Consider the following 17,653-nt stretch of genomic DNA (forward strand, 5'->3'; position numbering starts at 1 on the left):
TGAGCCCGTGTCCTACTCATTGTCTCACCTGTGTGTGATAAACTTAGACTGCTTATTCTTTTTTTTTTTTTTTTAATTTTTATTTATTTTACAGAGAGAGCACGCATGGGCACATGAATGGGCGGGGGTAGGGGTAGAGAGAGAAGGAGTGAATCTCCTCCCTGCTGATCGAGGAGCCTGACCTGGGGCTCAATCCCACAACCCCAAAATCACAACCCAAGCTGAACTGAAGAGCCAGCTACTCAACCGACTTAGCCATCCAGGCAACATGACTCCTCATTCTTTAACAAGCCTTTCCATGGTAGTCCTAGCACAGCTTTTAAGTTTTCTATTTCCTCCTTTCTCCATGCTTTAGGCTTCTTTTCAGCCCAGCTGTACAAATTAAAAGAATGTTTATTACATTTTATCCAGCATCTCTAGGGATTTTGTTGCAGAGAGTTCTTAGATTATCTACTCTGCCATATTGCTGGAAAGGAAAGTTGGTATTTTTAAATGGGTTATACAAAGCAATTGTGTATTTTCAGCTTAAAAAATGTTCCTTTCACATGGGAAGACAAAGTATAAATAGTCTTCCATTGTTGATAACGGCAAAATAATTCTATAAAACAAAGTATTTTTATGATGGCTGTAAACATAGGCTCTTGGGCCAGATAATCTGGGTAGAATATAAGTTCTGCTACTACCTGTGTGATCTTTAGAAATCTGTGTTTGTTTTCTGTGTCTCAGTTTCTTCATCTTCAAAGAGTCTTAATAGGACCTACCTCATAGGGTTGTTATGATAATTAAATGAATCAATACACGTTCACTTACAATAGTGTCTGACATAGCAAGTATTGGCTTGTAAGTGTTGACAGTAAGTGTTGGCTATCTCTCTTGTTAATTATTACTCACTTTGCTAGCCATAATTCTTACTTCTTGAGGTTCTTTCTCTTTATGCAAAACCTTTTTCTGACTTCTGTATAGAAAAAAAAAGCAGTTTTTTAACTGTAGAAGGCATAGTTTATATTTGAAGTACCATAATATTGTTTCCCTCCTCTTGTTTTATAAATTCATTCCAGGCAGAATAAAGAAGCTATTGAGATGCCTGGGTGGCTCACTTGGTTAAGCGTCTGCCTTCAGCTCAGGTCATGATCCTGGAGTCCTGGGATTGAATCCCACATCAGGTTCCTTGCTCAACGGGGAGATTGCTTCTCCCTCTGTCTGCTGCTCCCCCTGCTTGTGCACTTTCTCTCTCCTCTGACAAATAAATAAAATCTTAAAAAAAAAAAAAAAGAAAAAAAACAAGAAACCTTAAGCCCTATTAAGTTTTACATTTTCCATCAATAAGTTACCTCCATTTCTTGTCAAAATCAGTGTGTGTTTATGTTATCTCTTAAAGTTTATGTTGTGTGTTAAGAATCTCTGCTCACTTTAGACTCCTAATGAAAATCTTTTTCCATTGTGTATGCTTCATCCAGGGATATAATCAAAGTACATCCTCTAAGAGCAATATGCCTTTGGCCTAAACATTATGGAAATAACTCTTTCCTGCAAGCCTTCAGTGTTTCAACTTGCTTACTTGTTGCATAATTGTCTTTTTTCTTACGTGAAAACATTCCTCTTTTTCATCTTCAGGAGAGCATCTTTAGAAGTAAGGGATCTCAGAGATCATCTAATTTAGTTGTTTTCAGACATTTTAAAGTGTGGAATACTTTTTTTTCTGCCGTGAAGATACACACACACACACACACACACGTGTATGTGTAGGTAGGTGGGTGGGTGCAGTGGATCAGTTACACTTAACTATGGTTGAAGCAGGAAGCCTAAATTTGGCCTTTCCTCCCTCAATACATAGATGACCTAGTCTATTCCTATAGGTTAGAGTTGATGAAATTGGCCTAGGTAGAAACAGAATTCACCTAAGGCTACATACTAACTGGCCAAATAAGGACATGGCCTATTTATTATTTCCATTTTACTGTACTACCCTCCAAAGAATTTTTCTCTGCCATAGGTTTTGTAGTGCTGCTGCTTGGTGTTTTCTTATAAACTTGTCTAACACATCTGTCCTTGTGCTTGGCCTGCCAACAGGAATCTCAGTTTCGCCTGGCAGTTGTTACTGATTTAAAGGTCTAGTGATAAACCTAGATAAGTTCTGTTAGGAACAATTTCTTCATCTTTAAAGGAACTGTTTCCAGTAAGTTTCTGTGAAGATGCACTATCCCTTGTGCTTTAGAGATTTTCTCAAATGCCTTATTTAACTGGTCCTCTTATGAAGTCAGAAAAACTGAAGAACCAGGAATGCTTGCAAAGGGACTTGAAAGCCATATAAACTTAATTTTTTTTCTGTAGGCCATTTTGTCACTCACTTATTCAATTATCAAATATATTTTTATTGCCTTCTTTGGCAGTCACTGTTCTGCCTACTGGGGATTTTGACACATGTCAGGGTTCTCCATCAGCTGTTTCCTTACTCTTTCTTCTGACTCTGGGCAAAGACATCTATGTTATGGCTTCAGTATTTTTTACTTTCTGTGATTGAGTCTAGTTTTTGCCCTGTGAGTTAGGGCTGTGTTGAGGCCTCCAACTTTTGTCCACACCATCCTCTGTTTTAAAATCTGTAACACGGAGTTGAGATGCATGAGAAATGCTGGTGGCCTGTTCTTCTGTGGAGATTCTGTATCCCTTGACTAACATCTAAGAATAGAGGAATTCCCATCTTGTTGGCCACACTGGAACGGAGCTTGCATAGTATTGGCCTGGGAGGAAGAGAGAGAAAGTGGATCATGGCTCAAGTGCCACAGACTCTATTCTTACCAAGATTTAGTACAGTTTTTTGAATAAATGCTGTTTCATTTGTTTTATGCTCTTACCACAATTCCCTGAGACATTAAATTGTTGGGGTTTGTGTGTGTTTTCGTTTGTTTTTTAAATTATTTTCCTTAGCAATAGTTGTTTTGCTGGTGACTAGGTCAATGAAACTGCTTTCAGGGCATCATTACCTGGTTGATTTTGAGCATCGAACCAGCCTTGCATCTCTGGAAAACCTTACTTAGTCATTGTGTGTAATCCTTTAAGGATTGCTCAATTCCATCTATTAATATTTTGTTGAGGAATTTTGCATTTATTTTAATGAAGAATATTTGCTTATAGTTTTCTTTTTTTGGGCTTTGGCTTTGGGGTTTGCGTATACTGGTTTCATAGAGCAAGTTGATTTTGGGGCGGTAGGTTGAGTAGAATTGTTCTTTTTTTAATATAATTTTTTTAAAAAGATGTTATTTATTTGAGAGAGAGCACAAGCAGTGGGAGGGAGAAGGACAAGCAGACTCTACACTAAGTGTGGAGCCAGATGCGGGGCTCAGTCCCATGATCCTGAGATCATGACCTGAGCTGAACTCAAGAATGGGACACTCAACCGACTGAGCCACCCAGGCACTCCAAGTAGAATTGTTCTTAATTCTTATTTAAATGTTTCTTAGACTTCTCCAGTGAAATCATTAGGCCCAGGAGACTTCGGTTTTGGGGAGGTGTTCTTGTTTGTTTGTTTTTAAGAGGTTTTTGGTTGTTTTTTAAGTATAATTTCATTAAAAAATAATTATGCGGGGTGCCTGGGTGACTCAGTCGGTTAAACGTCTGCCTTCAGCTTCGTAGTTTTTTCTTCTTGAGGAATTAGTTTATTTCATCCACATTGTCAGATAGATTTATTGTATAGATATGTTTCTTCTAGTTACTTACCTTGTAAATGTTTTTGGAGTGTGTAGTGTCATCCTTACTTTTAATTCTATAATTGGTAATTTGTATATTCTTCTTTTTCTTTTACCACTCTTGCTAGAAGTTTCTCAATTTTATTGATCTTTTCGAAGAACTAGATTTCCAGAAATTTCTTTCTTTTTTTTTTTTAAGATTTTATTTACTTATTGGAAGGGGGAGAGAAGAAAGCGCATATGCATAAGCGGAGGGAGGAGGGGCAGAGAGAGAGGGATATGCAGACTCTCCCCTGACTAGGGAGACTGACTAGGGGCTCAATCCCAGGACCCCCAGGGATATGACCTGAGCCAAAGGCAGACACTTAACCATCTGAACCACCCAGGTGCCCCTCCATAGATTTCTGCTCTTACCTGTATTTTACTCCTTTCCTTCTGTTTATTTTGCTTTTTTTTCTAGTTTTCTTTAGGAGGGAGTTCAGGCTATTGACTTGAGACCTTTCCTTTTATCTAATGTAAACATTTAGATCATAAATTCTCTTTTCAGCACTACTTTAGTCAAATTTTGATATGTCATTTTCTTTTTTCCAGGTTATTGTACTTTTTTATTTCCCTGAGTCGTCTTTATTCTGTGGAATGTTGAAAAATGTGTTCTTTAATTTCCAAGTGTTTCCTTTCTAATTTTTTCTTAACTTTCTGTTACTGTTTACTGTTTTTATTGAATTCATTATGATTATAGAGCACTAATTTTAGTTTTCAATTTCATTAGGTTTATTTAATGACCCAGGATATGGCTTGTCTTACGAATGTTCCATCGACAATTGAAAAGAATGAGTATTCTGATGTTGGCTGGAGACTATCTTATATGTGTCAATTGGATCCTGTTAGTTGATGTATTGTTGAATTCTTCTATATTAAATTTTCTATTTAATAACTCTAGCAGTTGCTAAATATTTGACATTGCCAGTTATATTTGTGTTTTCTATTTTCTAATTATCTTCCCACTCTATTTTTATTTGATTTGTTTTCTAGCTATGTTGTTTTGTGCATATTTTCTAATGTCCTTTTTTCCATCTAGTAAAACTATTTGCTCTCAAGTGTACTTTTTAAAATTAATGTTTGCATGATATAGCTTTTCCTATCCCTTTGCTTTCAGTCTACATACATTATTATATTTTAAGTTTTAAGTTTTTTTTAACTAGTAGGTAGATCATGGTTTTTTCCTGCTCTGTTAATCTCTACCTTTTCACTCATCTATTTAGACCATGTACTTTCATGTAATTATATGTTAGAGCTTAGGTGTGCTATTTTATTACTTGCTTTCTGTCATTATATTTTTTAATTTGTTTTTTTTCTTCCCTTTCTAATAGATTACGTGAACATTTTTTAGAATCTTTTATTTCAGTGTTTTTGAGAGTATATTTTTTGCATAGCTTTATTTGATGGTTGCTGTTGTTATTATGTTTTATATATACAAATTACAGTAGTATAGTTGACGTTTGAACAATATGGGTTTGAACTCCATGGGTCAATTTATATGCATAATTTTTTAGATAAATATAGTACAGTACCATAAATGTATCTTATTTTATGATTTTCTTAACTTAATATTTTCTTTTCTCTAGCTTACTTTATTGTAAGAATATAATACATATAACATATAAAATGTGTGTTAATTGACTTTTTGTTATCAGTAAGGCTTCTAGTCCCCAGGTGGCTATTACTAGTTAAATTTTTGGGGAGTCAAGAGTTATATACAGGTTTTCAACTGTGGGGCAGGGGGTGGAAGTTGGCACCCCTAACCCCTCGGTTGTTCAAGAGTCAACTGTATATTGGTAACAACATTTTAGTACCTTGAGTATTTTTGCTAGTTTCTCCCACTCTGTTGCTCTTTCTTCTTTTCTGTTTTTCTAAGTTTCATAGTTAACTCCTCTCCCAAATGCTCCTTTTTTCTGTTTCATAGATGCCAGGTGCTATAGCTGAATGGTGGTGTTAGTGGAAGTCTAGGCTTCCCTCTCACCTTCTGCTGTCTCCACTAGTGAGGGAAGCCAAACGCTGCCTGTTACCATGAGGCTAAAGTGAAAGTTCAACAATATACTCAGTTACTGCTGATACCACCACTAAGGAGTCTTGCAGCTTGATTTTGGTTTTGGTTGGCAGAAAGTAGACTAGGCTTCCCACTGGCTCCCAGCTAGTACCAGGAGGCATGTAGAACTCTAGGCTCTCTACTTGATTTCCATGGCACTACTGGATATGGGCTCAGTTTTTTCCATTGGATTTGGCAGGAGTAGGATCGGCACCTGGGTGGTTCAGTTGGTTAAGCATCTGACTCTTGGTTTCGACTCAGGTCATGGTCTCAGGGTCTTGGGATTGAGCCCTGTGTTGCAGAGTCTGCTTGAGATTAAATCCCTCTCCGTCTGCCCCCGCCCCCGGCGTGTGCATGTGTGCACTCTCTCTCTTTCTTTCTCTCTCTCGCTGTCCCCCTCTCTCTCAAATTAAATAAATAAATAAAATCTTTAAAAAGAAAATAGAAGAAACCCTCGTTTTCCTGGTCATTTGGCTAGGGAAAGTAGGTTTGTTTATTTGTTTGTTTGTTTTATGGGCTCCACGTGGAGCCCAACACAGGGCTTGAACTCACAGCTTAACTGATTGAGCCACCCAGGCACCCCATGAAAGGAGGCTTTTCTTGGCCTGTTTTCATCAGCGCCTATTGGCATTTCTGGGCTGTAGGAATCTCTGGAACTAAATCTTTGATGTATGGGAGATGAAAACAAAACTGATGACTCAGAGTAGAAAATAACCTATTCGTTTGGAAATAAATCCATTATATGTGGTCAACAGGTATTTGACAAAGTTACCAAGATGCATTCAGTGGGGAAAGAATAGTTTCTTCAACAAATGGTGCTTGGACAACTGAATACCCACATGCAAAAGAATGAAGTTGCACCCCTATCTAGGTATATACCTACCATATATAAAAATAACCTCCAAAAGGTGAAAGAACTACATGTTAAGAGCTAAAACCATAAAACTTTCAGGAGAAAATACATAGGTAATTTTTCATGACCTTGGATTTGGCAATTAATTCATAGGTATAACATCAAAAGAAATAAATGAATAAATTTGGCTTCACAAAAATTTAAAACTTTTGTGTATCCAAGTATATGATCAAGACACCTACAAATGAGAGAAAATATTTGTATCCAGAATATAAAGAACTTATAGAACTCAACAACAAAATGATTATCAACCCAGTTTTTAAAATGGGCAGAGAGGCACCTGCCTCTCAGTTGGTTAAGTGTCTAACTCTTAATTTTGGCTCAGGTCATGATCTCAGGGTTGTGGGACTGAGCCCCCCCACATTAGGCTCCACGGTGAGCATGGAGCCTGCTTAAGATTCTCTCTCTCCCTCTCCCCCTTCCCCCCAAAAGAAAATAAAATAGGCAAAGAACTTGATTAGACATTTCTCCAAAGATCTACAAATGACCAATAAGCACATGAAAAGAATCCTCAATATCATTAGTTTTTATGGAAATGCAAATCAAGACCACATTGAAGTACTACTTCATACCTACTGGGATGGCTTTAATCAAAAGAATAAAGAATAACACATGTTGACAAGAATTTAGAGAAATTGGAATTTCACACATTGCTGGTGGGCATGTAAATTGCTACAGCTGCTATCGTCAGGAGTTTGATGGTACCTCAGAAAGTTAAACATAATTTCCATATGATCCATCAATTCCACTTTGTACCTACCCAAAAAAACAGTGTTCTTGGTAGCATGATTGACGGTTCCCAAAAAGTGGAAACAATCCAAATGCCATCAACTGAAAAATTGTGATATATCCATATAATGGAGTATTATTTAACCATTACGAAAGGGAAACTAAGGGTGGATACAACATGGATAAACCTTGGAAACAGTATGCTAAGTGAAAGAAGCTACACACAAAAGGTTACATATGTTTGGTTCCATTTATATGAAATGTCCATAATAGATAAATCCATAAAGACAGGAAGCACATTAGTGGTTGCCAGGTGGTGGGGAGGGATACTCTTTAATGGGAATGGTATTTGTTTGGCATGATGAAAATGTTTTGGAACTAGATAGAAGTGATGCTCGCACAGTATTGTCAGTGTACTAAATGCCACTAATTTGTACAAAATGGTTGGTTTTAGATTATGTGAATTTTACCTCAATGAAAAGGAATGGAAAGAAGGGTGGCTCAGTCATTGAGCGTCTGCTTTGGCTTAGGTCAAGATCCCAGAGTCCTGGAATTGAGCCCCATGTCGGGCTTCCTGCTCAGCAGGAAGCCTGATTCTCTCTCTCCCACTCCCCCTGCTTGTGTTGCCTCTCTTGATGTGTCTCTCTGTGTCAAATAAATACATAAAATCTTAAAATAAATAAATAAATAAAATAAATGGAAAGAAAAAAGGAGTTCCTTAGCCAGGCTTCCACTTTCTTTTCACCTTTCAGAGTTTTCTTATTTTTAATGTTTTTTGTTTCTTTGTTTCACTTAGTTGGAGGTATAGGGAGTAGATTTCTCCCTACTCCATCTTGTCTCTAGAAGAATACGTTAGACTCACCTTAGTAGCTTTTTAAAATACTAATGCTTGATCTCCATCCTGGACTAATTTAATGAGAATGGGAGAAGGGTGGGGGGGAAGGTAAGTTGCGTCAGTATAAAAGATATTTACATGTTATTCGAATGACAACTACCATTGTGAAGCACTCTTTGAAGCGCATATTTTCTGCCACTGATGAGTTTTGCAAGTAGCTTTTTTTTCTTTTATATATATATTTTTATTATGTTCAATTAGCCAACATATAGTATATCATTAGTTTTTTTTAATTTAATTTTATTATGTTATGTTAATCACCATACATTACATCAGCCTGGCCAATAAAACATGAAGGAAAGTTCTTTGTAAGATAACGTTACAAAGAAGGTTGTTTTTTTGTACATTGTCATGTATTGGTATGAATTTTGAAATTGCTGTGACCATCTTGTTAACAGCCTACAAAGACAGTTAATACCAGGAATGCATCACTTTTCAGTCATGATTTAAATGGAATAATAAAAACAATAAGATACATGATAAAGATATATGCATGAGTTAATGTGGCAATAATATACAATTACAAAAATATGGTGATAATAGCCTGAAAGCAGAATCCATTTCAATCAAAGGTTTTCCTTAATGCCATTTATTTATCTTTTTTATTATTATTATTTTAGAGAGTGGGGGCGAGAGAGAGAGAAAGAGAGAGAGAGAGAAAGAAAGAAAGAGAGGTGGGGGAAAGGGGCAGAGGGAGAGGGAGAGAGAGAATCTTAAGCAGGCTCCACACCCAGCACAGAGCCTGAAGCGGGGCTAAGTCTCACAACCCTGAGATCATAACCTGAGACAAAATCAAGAGTCAGATGCTTAACTAACTAAGCCGACCAGGCAGGCACCCCAATGTCATCATATTTATTATATTGCTCTCTACACCATCTGAACTAAAGTTACACTGTGGTGTTGGTTTTTTTTTTTTTTTTTTAAGTTTATTTTTTTAGTAATCTCTACACCCAATGTGGGTCTCAAACTTATGACCCAGAGATCAAGAGTTGCATACTCCACCGACTGAGCCAGCCAGGATCCCCAAGTCAGACTGATTTTTAAGTAGTATATAACATGTAAACTCTTTATCCCTAATCAAATCATTGTTGTGGAAACCGTTGTCAATTTAATAGAAGAGGACAAAAGTTCAGGAGCTCAAAAATCTGAAAGTATATTGCCTACCAGTTTTGATTTCCTTTTATTTTTCTTCTAGAAACATGATCAGGGGCAAGTTCTGTTGGATATAGTCTTCAAGCATCTTGATTTGACTGAGCGTGACTATTTTGGTTTACAGTTGGCTGACGATTCCACAGACAACCCAGTAAGTTTAAGCTGTTGTATTTTGTTTCATTTCACTTTTTCTCTCTGTTCATAATATAAAGTTCTTTCCGATTTATAATGTTTACTAATCTAATTAGTGAGGAGTTTTTTTAAAAGGATTTAATTAGAATGATTACAGGTAATTCTTTTGCCTTTGTTCGTCTTTTTCTTGATGTTTTAATTTGTAAAGTTTTTTCCTTAAGGTTTTCATAATTATAAGTCAGTTTAAATCTAGTGCCAGTTTCCTCATTTATGTGTCTCAAAAACTGAGATGTAAATCTAATTCATGATACTTGACTGAAAGAGAAAACTGGGCATAAAGGTTAAAATATTAATGCAGTATTAAAATATTGAAGTAAAATATTTAAAAATGTTAATGTATCTTAGTCTTACATAAATTAGCCTCCATTAAAATGAAATCATACTTTTTTGTGGCATTCATGGCAATCTTTTTTTTTTTTTTTAAAGATTTAATTTATTTATTTGACAGAGAGAGACATCAGAGCAGGGAGCCTGATGCAGGGCTTGATCCCAGGACCCTGGGATCATGACCCGAGCCGAAGGCAGACGCTAAACGACTGAGCCACCCAGGCGCCCCAATGGCAATCTGTTTCTAACTAAAATTCTTAATTTGTTAGATGTAAATTTTCCAAGTAGGAAGATTCAAAGGAGACCCTCCCAAATGAGATAGAGATTAAATATCACAGCTCTAAATTTCTTAGGCATTAAGTTATTTAGATTGTCACTAATTCTTTAATAGTTGGAATCATGATTGTTTTTGTTGGAAAAAATCACATTACAGACATAGAAGATAGCATGTGATGAGTAACAGAAATGTTGAATTCTTTGAACATTTATATGCTTATACAGATAGGGCCTTTTACAAAAGAATATGGTACTCTTCTTGATTAGTACAGGAGAAGGGCTATTTTGAAGGAGACCTTTTGTATATATAGTTTAGAAAATTGGAATCAGTGCTTTAAAATCAGTTTGTAAGGGCATATTAATAAAATGGCTGTCGAAAATAAACTCTTATGTGGAAAGTAAGTTCTCTCTATCTCTTGTTCTGTCTCTCTCAGTCGGAATCCTAGGTTTCTGAATGAATGGTTAACGGGAAGTAAATATGAGATGTTAAGTATTACTTTTTCTTGGCATCATTTACTGGTTTTGTATGAAAAACTGAGGATGATGTGGATAAAAGAAAGCAAGAGCCAGCTAGTCTTAGTGCAAAGAAGTCCTTTTGTACTGAACTGAAATAAAAACAAATTTTCCCTATAAGTTGATGCCTTCACCAGGGGCTAGAGCTTCTACACGGGCCTAGAGGAGGAATATTATTTCTTGATGAATAAACAAATGTGAAAATGGAAGTAAGTAGAAATGTCAGTGATGCAGTCTTTCCCAGAAAGTTAAATTGTGAACCAGGCAAATTCCCCAAAGGTGTCTGCTATACCTCACTTAGTGTAACATTGAGCTAAAAAAAAAAAAAAAAAAAATTCTTAGATTATCTTGCTGACAGTTCTAGGCCCAACCCTCTAGCTGGAAGCCTATCTATAGATTGATCAGAGAAGTGATAAGACAACAAAGAGCAGCTACTCACCACCATTGTTTCTGCCATGAGTGTGAAAAACCATTACTTGTGACACAATATTCTAGAAGGGCTAATACTGAGATCACATATATTATAAGAGATAAGAAATCCTGTTACATAATTTGTATACAGGAAGACATTTTTATTCTAAGGCAGTTACAGCAGGATGAATATGGGGAAGCAGAGGTATTTTTAGCTGGGTTGATCTTTTTGCAGTCCCCTGCTTTTTCTTATTTTGTCTTACTTTTCTATCTTGAGCTTTCCTTCCCAAATAAGATATATTCCTAGGTCCAAGGGTCCCATTGCTAATGATCTAAAATAATTCTTCCCCAAAATTTAGAATTAAAATTTCAAGGACCCAGAAGAAGCCTTAGAAATTATCTTGTCTAACACCCCATTTTTCTTTTTTAAGATTTTTTTTTAAATTCATTTATTTGAGAGAGAGAGAGAAACAGCATGAGAGGGGAGAGGGTCAGAGGGAGAAGCAGGCTCCCCGCTGAGCCGGGAGCCCGATATGGGACTGGATCCCAGGACTCTGGGATCATGACCTGAGCCGAAGGCAGTTGCCTAACCAACTGAGCCACCCAGGCACCCCTAACACCCTATTTTTCATGAGAAATTATCCCAATCCAATGGGATAAAGCCCAAGTTACTTGCTCACATTAATGAAACTAGTCTTGGGTCTCACAGCTCCCCATGTAGGTCTTTCCCACAGTACTACAATTTCAGTATTTATTTATTTATTTATTTAAAGATTTTATTTATTTATTTGAGAGAGAGAATGAGAGACAGAGAGCACGAGAGGGAAGAGGGTCAGAGGGAGAAGCAGACCCCCCGCTGAGCAGGGAGCCCGATGTGGGACTCGATCCCGGGACTCCAGGATCATGACCTGAGCCGAAGGCAGTCGCTTAACCAACTGAGCCACCCAGGCGCCCTACAATTTCAGTATTTAAATATTCAGAAGAATCTGTGAAATGCCAAAATGCCATGGAAGGGCCCGTAGACAGCACAAATGTTGTAAGTTATGTCCTGTTTCTGATTGTCAATATGAAAATACATCAAGACTCTGAGGATAATTAATGGACTGACAGATGCCATTCTGAAAAAGAGAAAGGAGTAAGGGGCTAAAATTTATAAAACATCTATTATGGACTTGTTTATAAACCAAATTCTCAATTTTATGAATGTATCATTAAAATATTTTTAGGATGGAAAACTGAGACTTAAAAAACTTGACTAATGACGTAGATAATTAAGTAGCTGAGAAAGGATTTGAACTTGCATCTGGCTCCAAAGTGTATACTCTCCCTACCACAATATACTGCTTCTCAAGAGATGATGATATATAGATGCACAGGAGTTATAAAAATGAACATGTTGAGGAGAGGAGGTATCCATGCAATAAAATTGCCAGCATAGATCAAAAGGAATTTGGTTATTTCTGTAAGAATTAATCCTTGTCAGTCCTTAGTTCAGATTTTTTCCATTTCACTGTTTAGTTAATATATACCTGTATATATGTATGTATATATTTTTAAAGATTTTATTTATTTTTTTGAGAGAGAGCAAGAGAGGGAGAGAGAGCACAGAGAGAGAGGTAGAGGGAGAAGCAGACTCCCCACCAAGCAGAGAGCCTAATGTAGGGCTCAATACCAGGACCCCGAGATCATGACCTGAGCCGAAGGCAGACACTTAACCGACTGAGCCACCCAGGTGCCCCTGTATAAATGTGTGTGTGTGTATGTGTGTATATATATATATATATATATATTAGGTATATATGTATGTGTTGTGTGTGTGTGTGTGTGTGTGTGCGCGCATAATAGTTTTAGAGGATAAGAGCTAATGTTCCCTTAGGCACATAAACATTGAAATTAATTTAATTGGATTTATAATTGATAAACTTAAAAAGCACCAAATGTTTTATTGTGAACTTGTACATAACAAATATGGACTCACAGTAGGTTATCCTTTTCTTTACAATCTTTCTGGTAAGGAGTTCCAGTATAACAAACAAAATTACTTAAAAGCTTTGTCTTTTCAAAATTTCTTGTTTCCATTAAAACCTATTTATCACAGCTTTAGCTCTTAGCATAATGTATGGTTTAATAGTAGTAGTCAGTGAATGTTTATCGAGTGTGCAAAATAATGAGTAATGTGGTTACAATTCATTATGCATAATTTCTTTATAAGCACTTAAAGTGGCTCTTCCTTATTGGCCTTTATCAGGATGATATTCATTGGAACCCTCCAATTACATTATTCGTGTGCATTTATTTTTTTTGTTTTTTTGGGGGTTTTTGTCCCTAAAGTGACTTAGTGTCCATTAGTGTGGGACAAAGTAGATTTATCAACTGTTGTTGACTTGTTCTTTCTACAGTTTCATCCTTCTGATACTTTGTGTTGTGGTTAGGATCTTTTACTGTTTACTACCATTTCTATATTCCTTAACCTTGTGGCTTTCAAACCTAACATATCACAATCACCTGGATACTTCTTAAAATACAGATTTCTGGGCCCTATGCCTAGAGTTTTTGATTCAGAAAGTCTGGTGTGAAGCTCAATAATTTACATTGCAAATAAGTTCCGCTTATAATAATGCTGCTAGTCCAAGGAATCATATTTTGAAAATCACTGCTCTAACCCAATAGGCTAACTAAGATTACTGAAGTAAGAAATAATTCATACCGAATAGCTTGTTCTGTTTTTTGGAGATTCTTTTTACACACTCAAAATTCTTGAATTCATCGGGTTTGAGAAACTATAGGAAAAGTCACATAGAGGATGACTCTTATTTCAACAAGCTGCATTTTAGGACAATATGATTGCTAAAATGTTATCTCATATATCTCAGTATATCTCTCATATTTTATATTTCATCTGTTTTACTGTAATATCTTAGGCTTTTACTACCTATTGTATAAACCTCTTTGGTAGTCTGCCGAATGTTGGATTTTTTTTCTGGTCTCTTTTAACCCTGTTCCATTTTGGGAGGGAATGACAGATTTGGGGTGCAGAAAAGTGTTTCAGAGACAATCAGCATCATTTGTAATGTTCCAGAATGAGGATGAGGAATGTTGTATTTGAGGAACTGAAAGAAAATTTTAATAATCAATGGAATATAGAGCAAGGGGAGAATGTGGGTCTAAAATGAAGTTTGGATAGTATGCCAGATTATGAAATACTTTTTAATCTGTAACATTGTACTCACCTAAATGTTTATTTATACAAGTTACATAAGACTTGTGTTTTAGACATACCACCCTGGTTACAGTGGCATGTAGAACTGCAAACTGAAGGGGGCGCCTGGGTGGCTCAGTTGGTTAAGCGACTGCCTTCGGCTCAGGTCATGATCCTGGAGTCCCGGGATCGAGTCCCGTATCAGGCTCCCTGCTCAGTGGGGAGTCTGCCTCTCCCTCTGACTCTCCCCCTCTCATGCTCTCTCTCTATCACTATCTCTCTCAATAAATAAATAAAAATCTAAAAAAAAAAAAAGAATTGCAAACTGAAGATTTTGGGAGATTGGAGCCTCCTGGCATCAGAAAGCAAGGGAAAGAGTATCTTTGTTAATCCAATTTCAAGTAGCTATCCTACTTCTGGTTCCCTCTTTAACTCTGTTGTTTAATTTCATTTCATTTTTCATTTTCATTTCATTTGTGTGTGTGTGTGTGTGTGTGTGATTGTTGCATGGCTTGCTTCAAAGGTGAGCTTTTACACATTTTGAAATCCTGTATTTATGTTATTTAAAAATATTTAAGCATTCTATTTTAAAAAGCATAATGTTTCTGTAGCAAGATGGCAAACTAGTGTACATTATTTAAATGTCCGTTAAACACTGTGCACTAAGTATTTTAATCTTATCAAATTTAATCCTAACAAAATAGCTGGATACTACCACCCTCATTTTATATATGAAAAAACAAAGGTATGGAGAAGTGAAATAACTTGTTCAAGATCACAGTTTGTGAATGGGAGGAGTTCCAGGGGTGTGCCGAATTCAGTGGTGAGCAAGGTATGGTTGGGGAGCAGGGTGGGGAGGCTGTGGAGACTTCAGGGGATTGTTGGGAGGAGGTCCCCTGCTGTAGCAGCAGCGAGGTGCACCAGGTCATTCCCTACCCACTGGCCATGTGGTAAGCAATTAGCAGTACTTACCCCTAAGTTTACCATTAAGTGTGAATTAGAGAGGCAAGTCAGTGTCCCAGAGGGCTGGTGACACCCAGTGAAATGAAAAAAATCCCCTTTGCCCAGGAGACTAGCTAGCTATTATACCCTACTGGCAGCACAGTCTCTCTGCCTTTCACCAACTACCAGAGTCAAGCTATATATCCTGTCTCTTCCCCACAAGTAGGCAGGCACGTAAAAGATTCATAAAGGAGCTTGCAGGGAATTTTAGCCTTAAAAATAAGCACTCAACAAAATAGATACCAACATTTGAGGAAAGCCAATAGAAAGTGATGCACCAAAGTAAGCAAATTTTATACTTAATGGAAATGGGAAATATGTAAAATAGAAATAATAGAAATATTTATAAAATATTTTGTAAAAATTTATAAAAATGGAAATAGTATTTTTGGGGTTAATGTGGAGATGAAGTGACTTTTTACATGGAAAGGGCTTAGAACATGATTGAAACATAGTAAATACTTGATAAATACTAAGTTATCAACAGACAAAAGGACTCTAATTTACATTGGCATGATTAGAGAGGATATTGTATCCATGGAAAAGGAACAATGAAAGATTTTGGAAATTAAAAATATAATTGTCATGGGGCACCTGGATGGCTCAGTCGTTAAGCATCTGCCGAATTCAGTTGCTCAGGTCATGATCCCAGGGTCCTGCGATCGAGCCCTACATCGGGCTCCCTGCTCAGCGGGGAGCCTGCTTCTCCCTCTTCTACTCCCCCTGCTTGCGTTCCCTCTCTCGCTGTGTCTCTCTGTGTCAAATAAATAAATAAAATCTTAAAAAAAAAAAAAAATATATATATATATATATATAATTGTCACAATAAAAAGCTCACTGGTTAGGATAAATAGAGTAGATGCTGTAGAAGACTTAATGCTTCAACATTAATAGAAACAACAAATAATACAAGCACAGAATATTTTAATAAAACAGTTTATCAGGCAATCATATGACCTCCTTGTTTTTTTTATACTACATTTTAGAAGATACAGAATTAACTTCCAAATATGAGACATTTTGAAGATTTAACGTAGACTCTACAAAGGGAAAACAATGAGCAGTTAATTTTGAGAAGACTGTGAACAGAACTCCAGGCCTAAATAGAAATTCCTTCAGGATTTGATAGAGTTGATGAAGAAGTACTCATCCCTAACGGCTATTTCTTCTTTTTTTTAATTTAAATATAATTGACATGTAACATTATATTAGTTTCAGTTATAGAACATAATAATTTGATATTTGTATATATTATGAAATGATCACAATAAGTATAGTTAACATCCATCACCATATGGTTACAATTTTTTTCCTTGTGATGAACTTTTAAGATCTATTCTCTTAGCAACTTTCAAATGTACAATATAACTATCATCAATACAAAATGCTAACTATAGTCACCATGCTATACATTACATACAAGGACTTCCAGTTATAAAATAACTGAAAGTTTGTACTGTTTGACTCCCTTTACCATTTCACACCTGCCCTACGCATCACCTCTGGCCGCCGCTTACCTGTTCTCTGTATCTAAGAGTTCAGCATTTTGGTAGGGTTTGGGTTTTGGTTTGGGTTTTGTGTTTTTAGGTTCCACTTGTAGGTGAGATCATAATGTTTTTCCCTGTCTGATTTATTTAGCATAATACCCTTAAAAGTCAATTGGCAGATGGCAAGATACCCTTCTTTTTTATGATTCAGTAATACTCCTGTGTGTGCACACACACGTGTGCATGCATGTGTGTGTGTGTGTGTATACATACCCTATCTTTTTTATCCATTCATCCATCAGTGGACACTTAGGTTGCTTTCATATCTTGGCTATTGTAAAATAATGCTTCAGTGAACACAAGGATGCAGGCAGGTATCTCTTTTCAAGTTAGTGGTTTTGTTTCCTTTGGATAAATACCAGAGTGGAATTGCTGGATCATATAGAAGTTCTAGTTTTAATTTTTTTTTTTTAAAGATTTTATTTATTTATTTGAGACAGAGAGAATGAGAGAGAGAGAGAGCACATGAGAGGGGGGAGGGTCAGAGGGAGAAGCAGGCTCCCTGCCGAGCAGGGAGCCCGATGCGGGACTCAATCCAGGGACTCCAGGATCATGACCTGAGCCGAAGGCAGATGCTTAACCGACTGAGCCATCCAGTCGCCCCTAGGTCACGGTTTTAAAAGAAAATTTGAATAATAGGAAAAACCAGACCCCCCCCCAAATTAGTATTGCTCATATATTTTTTTTTTTTTTAAAGATTTTATTTATTTATTTGAGACAGAGAGAAT

General features: G+C 36.6%; 1 protein-coding gene across 5 annotated transcripts in view; it reads left to right on the plus strand.

Annotated features, from left to right (window-relative positions):
* Nucleotides 1–17,653, plus strand: part of PTPN4 (protein tyrosine phosphatase non-receptor type 4) — a 233,599-nt gene that overhangs the window by 80,255 nt on the left and 135,691 nt on the right. For all 5 annotated transcript variants that reach the window (XM_035008194.1, XM_035008191.1, XM_035008195.1 and 2 more), the window contains exon 3: nucleotides 9,502–9,609. In XM_035008194.1, the coding sequence (XP_034864085.1) occupies nucleotides 9,502–9,609 (108 nt within the window). The remainder of the gene's footprint in view (nucleotides 1–9,501; nucleotides 9,610–17,653) is intronic.

The sequence above is a fragment of the Mirounga leonina genome, unplaced genomic scaffold, assembly GCF_011800145.1.
Source record: "Mirounga leonina isolate KUSES-001 unplaced genomic scaffold, KU_Mleo_1.0 Mir_151, whole genome shotgun sequence".
Taxonomy (NCBI): domain Eukaryota; kingdom Metazoa; phylum Chordata; class Mammalia; order Carnivora; family Phocidae; genus Mirounga; species Mirounga leonina.